The following is a 7,981-nucleotide window of genomic DNA, read 5'->3' on the forward strand; positions in this document are numbered from 1 at the left end:
GATCCCAGGACCCTGGGATCATGACCTGAGCCGAAGGCAGACGCTTAACGACTGAGCCACCCAGGTGCCCCAATGCCAAATAACTTTAAGGTTCTCTGTCATTATCCTTTTTTTCTAATGTCGATAGGAAAAAAATCCCCGTGTTTCTCCTTTGCTCTCAGTATCCTGCTCACACAGTACTTCCAACACTTCTTGGCCACCACACGTGTGTTTTCCACATCAAGTAGCTCTTCAGCACCAGCTGGGGGGGTGTCCTCCAGTTAACTTAGTCCTTACTCTGTCTTCCTTGGAATGGTGTCAGATCTCACGGGTGAGGGGTGCGGTCCCCAGCACTGCCCCCACCTCCCATGCCGGTCACCAGCCTCCGAGTGGTCACCCATACTTCTCACTGACCACCTATATATCCGGGTCTCCCTCCTTGGGGTCAGTGATTTACTGGAATGTCTCACAGAACGCAGGGAAACACGTTTCCTAGTTTGTTAGAAAAGGACGTGATAAAGGATAGAATGAACATCCAGATGGAAGAGATGCATCGGGCAAAGCATGGGGAAGGGTTGTGGGGCTTCCGTGCCCTGTCCAGACCTGCCGCTCTCCCAGCATCTCTGTGTTCAGCAACCTGGACGGCTCTCTGAGCCCCATACTTTTGGGATTTTTTTTTTTTAAAGATTTTATTTATTTATTTGAGACAGAATGAGAGACAGAGAGCATGAGACGGAGGAGGGTCAGAGGGAGAAGCAGACTCCCTGCCGAGCAGGGAGCCCGATGTGGGACTCGATCCTGGGACTCCAGGATCATGACCTGAGCCGAAGGCAGTCGCTTAACCAACTGAGCCACCCAGACGCCCTACTTTTGGGATTTTTATAGTGGCTTTATCACGTAGGTATGACCGATCATTATCTCAGTCTCCATCCCTCGCCCCTTCCTAGAAGATCAGGGGTGGGGTTCAAAGTTCCAAGCCTCTAATCATGGCATGGTTTTTCTGGCGACCAGCCCCCATCCAAAAGCTATGCAGGAGCCCACCCAGAGTAGCCCCATTAGAACACGAGACACTTCTGTTCCGTAGGGAATTACAAGGGTTTCAAGAGCTCTGTGCCAGTAACCAGGGGCAGAGACCAGTATATATATATATTTCCTGTTACTTGACACCATACGTCCAGATCTTCATGGGATTGTAGTCATTGTCTGCATGTTGTATGCCCTGTTGCTCTCATGTCCAAGTATTGAAGATGTTTGCCTATGTCTGTATTTTTCTATAGTCAGCATTTTCATGGCAGATGCACATTCACTTTGTGTTTCTCTGACTTACTTAGCTGCTTCCTGGTCAGGCATTTGAGTGTTTTTAGTTTTACACTATTATGCGTAGTAAAATTATCCATTTCTTTGGAAATGAAACCTTATTTTTTCTTGAAGATACTTCCTAGGATATGTTCCTCAGTATGGCATTGCTGGGTCAGAGGTTCTGATGGACTTCAGTGATTCTCATTAAGTGTCTCCATATTGAGTTTCCAAGCAATGATACCTGAAGCATCTGTCAGCAGCGTAGTGTCTGTTTCCCTGAGTCTCCCTTGAGCTTACATTTTAGCTGCTTTCACTGATTTAATGAATGGGAGTCTGTCTCGTGTAATTTTAATTTTATACTTTTTTAAAAAGAGCTTTTATACTTAACGACATTATTTCCCCGACTCATGGTACTCACTTCCTATTTCTGTTTGATGTCCTTTGAATAATTTCCTATTCCATGATGACCTTTTATGGGATTAAAACACATTTTCTTGCCTTGCACCTGACCCTCCTAGAACCGTTCTCCTAAGAGTTGGGTTTGCAGTGGCCATGACTGACCTGCTAGAATTTACTTTTAAGCCTAACGTTGGGCAGTAGCGTTCAGGAGAAAGGGTTATCTCATGCTAAGAATTCTCTACTAAGTGTGAAACCTAAGATTCTTAACATTTCTAGGATGGACTTTCTCCAAAAGGGCTTTGGTTTAGAATTCCTGAAGAATTAAGATGGTGATGTATGAGAGCTTTCAAAGACCAGGATTTATAATCAGAATTCATGTCCCCCTTTTTTTTATTCACTGAAGCTTTGCTTGAAAATATGTACTCATGAGGAGGTGACATGGTTCCATTTCTTCATGGTTGAAAATGGAAAAAAAAAGTATCAAGAGGTGTTCGGTAAACATTTTTCTCCCCAGCTGCCAAATTCCGACCCTGTCCACGTAGGAAATTATGGTTGTATACCCTTTTGGGGTATTTTTGTGCATATGTGCAAATTTAAATGTACTGTGTATTCTTGTTCTCTTTTATACAAGTAGTGTGCTATGCATGTTGTTTTGTAACTTGTTTTTTTCGTACAACTGTGTATCCACGATACATTTTTACAGAGTGCTTCCTCAGTGCCTTTATGACAGTCTCGTGTTCCTGTGTACAATAAGGCATCGCAGAGTCCCCTATTAATAGACACGTGGACGGTTTTCCGTGCGTTACAAAGAGCCTTGCGATGAATAACCTCGTGCTTACACTATTTTACACCTGGGTGGGTAGGTTACATTTTTACGATGGCATTGCTGGGCACAATGTGCCGCATCGGTAACTGTGGCCGCAGTTACCAGTCACCCACCTTCCTTAGGGGTGGTGCAGCTTTCTACCCGCACAACGACGCATGTGAGTGCCTGCCTGTTTCCTCTCCGTCATTTCCTTCCGTTGTCGCATTGCATTTCAGAGAAGAAGTGCAACGGATTCCGCTGCCCGAATGGCACGTGCATCCCATCCAGCAAGCACTGTGACGGTCTGCGGGATTGCTCGGATGGCGCGGACGAACAGCGCTGCGGTGAGTCCTCTCCCTGCCCTGGGGAAGCGCATATAGTGGACTGAATTGTTGCATTTCCTCAGTACGTGCTGGTGGTTAGCTTTTAACCCGAGCTGGTGCAGGACTCTGAGAGGCTGATGGTGGCAGGGCACCGTGGTTTGGGTGAAGAGGAGCAGGGAGGGGGTTAGCAGCGGGGTGACGGCGGAATGGGTCGTGGCTCGGTGAACACTGTTGTTTGGTTGCAGATGCAGGAGTCAACCCACTGTTTTGAATTGAACACTTATCCTACTTTATTGGTTTTATTAGTGTTGCTTGGGTAACATTTTCGGCCAGGTGACTCTTTTATCCCAGTTTCCTTTAGACTCCCAGAGGTTGTCTTGGGTCAATGGTGCTCATCTGTGAGTATACTGTGCTTGGGTTCCCCGCCCTCCCTGATTCTGATGTAATTCGTCTGGAGCGTGGCCTGGGCATTGGGATTTTTAAAAAAAAAGTGCTGCGGGTGATTGTGATGGGCAGCCCAGCTTGAGAACCAATGTCGCGATGCAGGGGTTAGCAGGCTGGACTGTGGGGGAAAGCCAGCCCAGACGTAAGCCGTTCTATGGAATGAAGTGTTCTTTAAACACGGTCATGACCTGTTTATGTGTTGTCTGGGGCCGCTTCCACACAAGAGCGGCAGCGTGGAGTAGTCATGATAGAGACTGTAGGACTCGCACACCCTGGAGAATTCGCTCTCTGGTTGTGTCAGCCACCATTCTCTAGAGAAGCAGAACCCATAGGATGTGTGTATCTCTGGGGAGAGATTCATTTTCAGAAATCCGTTCATGCGGTGATGAGGGCTGGCAAGTCCAAATCTGCAGGGTAGGCCGGCAGGCTGGAGACCCAGGTGGCAGGCTGATGTCGCAGTTCGAGTCCAAAGGCCATCATCTTCTGGCTGTGTCCTGGGTGGCCGTTTGTCTGTGCCCGCATCCCCGGTGTCTCCTCTTCGAAGGACCCTGCCCCTGTCGGATCAGGGACCCCCTCTCCCGGATGACCTCATTTAACTTTCATTACCTCTTTAAAGGCCCTGTCTCCAAATACAGTTACCCTGGGGGTTAGGGCCTTAACATATGAATTTTTAGGGATACGATTCAGTCCGTAACTCTGGTCCTTTATAGAAAAAGTAGTAGAGAGCCAGGATTCTGTGCCTAGTGATTAAGATCGTGAGCTTGGACGGCAGACGCCCAAGTCTAGATGTCAGTTTTGGCTGGCTCCCCCTTCATTCGCTGGGTACTCTGGGCAAAATACTCAATGCTGCCATCCCTTCTGTTCTCCTGTGACAACCAGGCAGTAAAATCTCTCATAACCTTGTCTCGAGGGTCAGTTGCTGTAGCTCAGGGCTCGGGCACACAGCAAGCGCCCAATAAGTGGGTCTTCCTGCTGTCTCCTGAGGGCACATCTGTACCCGCCCCCCCCCAGTCCTGGGCGCTCACGGCCTTCTCCCCACCCCGGACCCCTTTCAGAGCCCCTGTGCACACGCTTCATGGACTTCGTGTGCAAGAACCGTCAACAGTGCCTGTTCCACTCCATGGTGTGCGACGGAATCGTCCAGTGCCGTGACGGTTCTGATGAGGACGCGGAGTTCGCAGGATGCTGTGAGTGTGTGTGTGTGGGGGGGATGTGGAGGTGCAGGGGCGAGTCCCTGGAGACACTGCAAAGGGCTGGGCCGCTCTGGTTCACGGGTCTTGCTTGAGCGTCCAGTCTGGCCCTTTCTGAGAAAGACTGACCTTTGTTGCTTCAGAAGTACTGCTCTTTGGTGGTTGGTGTCCGTATCAGCGGAAGGTGTGGGAGGACCGGGGTCTTGGCCCAGAGAGCCCCTTCTCCGACCGGCCTTTCCCGCACACCCGTCCCTCTGTAGCCCTTGCCTGGTGCCAGGGGTCTTCCCAGCACGAGTCACCGCTTTGCATGCAATGCAGTTATTGGACTGCCTGTCTCTGCTACCTGGAGTGTGGGCTTCACGAGAGCAGGGCCTTTGTCTCGTGCACTGCCCTAGCCCCGCTCCTAAAACTGGGCCCTGCCTGTGGTAGCGACTCGTGCTGGTCTGCTTGGCCGCCATTACTAGAGACCACAGCCTGGGGGGCTAAAACAGCAAAATGCATTTTCTTACAGTTCTGGAGACCACAAGCTTGAGGTCAAGATCTCGGGTCGAGTTGGTTCTTCTGCAGTCCCCGTCCTTGACTTGCTGATGGCTGCCTTCTTTCTCCCTCAGTGTCCCCTCTGTGCCTGTCTGTGTCTTGCTTTCCTTTTCTTTCCAGTCCTATTAGATGAGGGTCCACCCTAATGACCTCATTGTCACTTAATCACCTCTTTAAAGACCCTGTTTCCAAATATAGTCACCTTCTGAGCTACTGGGGGTTAGGCCTTCAATTGGCTTTTGCCATCAAGGAGCCCGGTAGCCAGCCGGCCTATCTCTTGGTGGAGGACAGTTTGCTCTTTCTTCTCGTTTCCAAGCAGTGTCCCACTTTGATCTCTTCAGTATGGCAGTAACCTGGAATTTATGGATGCTTGTTCCTTATCTAGCCCAAGACCCCGAGTTCCACAAGGTTTGTGATGAGTTCAGTTTCCAGTGCCAGAATGGAGTGTGCGTCAGCTTGATCTGGAAATGCGACGGCATGGATGATTGCGGTGACTACTCGGATGAAGCCAACTGCGGTAAGAGCTTGGACCTTCAGCCTCTCGTCCCTAACCTCTGGTCACAGTGCCGCCTGTGGTTAAGGAGGCCGTTCTCAGCCCACTCCCATGCAGGCTCTGCCTTCTCCTTCCTCAGCGCTGGTTCCTGCCAGCTCTCGAATCTCTGTAAGGAATCGAGTCTTGAAGTGGCAGCCTGCCCCCAGTCGGTGTTGGGGAATGTTTGTTCTGGTTCCTTTTCTTTCCCCAGTCGGGAAGTTCGCGTGATGTCTAAGAAATACAGTAGAGGATTTACGGTAAATCTTTTGGAGAGTGCTTCCCTCTCCTCTCCTAAAGGTTACAGATTCCACAACTTTATAGAGTCGTTATCACTGTTGGGTCAGAGTCAGTAATTATATCATTCCTTTGGTAAAGCATCAAAATGAAAATTTGGCTATTATCTGTAAGATCCAGAAGCGTGGCTCAGAGAAGCATGAGCTGGGATCCAGGAAGATGGGGCTTGGGTCCAAGAAGCCGCCTTACCTGTATCTGGTAGGATTGTGCAGGCTGCCTGGGGACTTGGGCCTTGAGGAGGCCGTGTCTGTCTGGTTGGTGTGTATGTTCACACTGACCGACGGTGTGGTTCATCTCCCCAGAAAACCCCACAGAAGCCCCGAACTGCTCCCGCTACTTCCAGTTCCAGTGTGAGAACGGCCACTGCATCCCCAACAGGTGGAAATGTGACGGGGAGAACGACTGTGGCGACTGGTCTGATGAGAGGGACTGCGGAGGTGAGGGTCCTGGGTCAGCCCGTCACCAGGACACACCAGCACACGGCCCCCTTTCTGCACAGAATTGAAGTTGGTTTTGTCGCTGCCGGGCTTATTCAGTGATATTTGGGGCGCAACTGTCTGAGTTCTTTTCTACCCCCTCCCACTTTAGAAGCAGCGTGGTTGGTTTCTCCTGTTTTGAGGGCCATATTGTGCAGGCCACAGTGAGCGCTCTGGAGCCTGGCAACTCCAGGCATGGCCCTGCGGACCAGCAGCATCCACATCTGCCTGGAGCTTGTGCGAAATGCAGGGTCTCCGACCCCCAGCCCAGGCCTCCCTTCTGAGTCAGACTCTGCATCATAACAAGATCTCTAGGTGATAGGGGTGCCATGTCGTATCTGAGGAGCACTGGTGTGGGATGCGTGCTCGTTACTTTCCTTTTTGGGGTTCTCCTCTCTGAACTGGGTCTCAGGGCAGCTGCAGTGGAATTGTAACCAGCACAGTGTGTAGACTCAGTGGGAGTTCTCCATCCACCCTCGCATTCTGAGTCACCTTCCTTCCATCAGCCTGCAAAAGCACTGAGCCCCTGTTGAGCACCTGCAAAAGCAAACTCATTCAGATATTAGCACAGATCAGATAATAGGGGTTAGGTGAATCTGCTCCAGAAAAGGGAAGAGGTTGCGGTCTGTTCTGATACCCCATTATAAATGATTGTTAGATGAGCTGCAATCAGAACCGTGCCTCACGCCGGCCTCCCTGGGCTGGGGCAGCTCAAACGGGGACATCCACGCTAAGTCTGGGGACACATTTTGGTCTGGGATGAAGCGTCTTGTAACACTTTGGGCGTTCTTGCTTGCTTGTGTTTTGCTCAGATTCACATGTCCTCCCATCCCCCACTCCCGGGCCCTCTACGTGTCTGCCCAATTACTACCGCTGCAGCAGCGGGGCGTGCGTGATGGACAGCTGGGTGTGCGATGGGTACCGGGATTGTGCAGATGGCTCGGATGAAGAAGCCTGCCCCTCGCCTGGTGAGTGCTGGCCCTGCGCCTCCTGTGGCACCTGCCTTCGTGGAACGGACCTTCTGGGGGTACGCCCTGGGCACAGAGTGGCCCGGCTCGGTGCCCCCTGCCTTCTGGGACCCTGTGCTCGTGGCCGGGGCTGCTTCTCACCTCCAGAGCACTCAAGAGCTGGAGGGTCTCCTCTCCTCCAAGCGCCTTCTCATCTTCCTGCACGAAAAGGCCAGCCGCCCGGCTTCCCACCTGGGCTGTGGTTGGGCCCCCTTTGCTTCCTTCTCCACAGGAAATTACAATGGCAATTACAGGGGAAGTGTTTGCCTGTGTGTTAAACTCACGGGGTGCTGGCTAGCTGGCGCCCATCCTGCTAAAGGAGGGTAAGCACTGCCATCTAGTGGCCGGACCCAGACAGGCATCTGAAGGCATGGGCAGTAACCGTGTTGCGGGAGGTGGGAGTCAACCCTGAGACCCTCAACTGTAGGCAGAACAGAGGTAAGGATGCTGTGTCCTTTCCTGAGCGGGATTCTATTTCAGACTCGGTTAAAGTAAGAGAATAGACAGTTGTTTTCTTTTTCTTTTTTTTTTTTAAAGATTTTATTTATTTTTCAACAGAGGGAGAGAGACAGCGAGAGAGGGAACACAAGCAGGGGGAGTGGGAGAGGGAGAAGCAGGCTTCCCGCTGAGCAGGGAACCCGATGTGGGACTCGATCCCAGGACCCTGGGATCATGACCTGAGCCGAAGGCAGACGC

The 7,981-nt window shown here is 51.2% G+C and overlaps 1 protein-coding gene across 2 annotated transcripts in view; it reads left to right on the plus strand.

Annotated features, from left to right (window-relative positions):
* The window catches only part of LOC102735382 (sortilin-related receptor), a 118,937-nt gene that overhangs the window by 100,994 nt on the left and 9,962 nt on the right, over positions 1-7,981 (plus strand). The window contains exons 27-31 of one of the 2 annotated variants that reach the window (XM_081799266.1): positions 2,719-2,826; positions 4,305-4,436; positions 5,362-5,493; positions 6,105-6,239; positions 7,091-7,246. In XM_081799266.1, the coding sequence (XP_081655392.1) occupies positions 2,719-2,826; positions 4,305-4,436; positions 5,362-5,493; positions 6,105-6,239; positions 7,091-7,246 (663 nt within the window). The other variant, XM_081799267.1, reaches the window with a different exon arrangement.

The sequence above is a fragment of the Leptonychotes weddellii genome, chromosome 11, assembly GCF_054177405.1.
Source record: "Leptonychotes weddellii isolate Sample4059 chromosome 11, ASM5417740v2, whole genome shotgun sequence".
In the NCBI taxonomy this organism is placed as follows: Eukaryota; Metazoa; Chordata; class Mammalia; order Carnivora; family Phocidae; genus Leptonychotes; species Leptonychotes weddellii.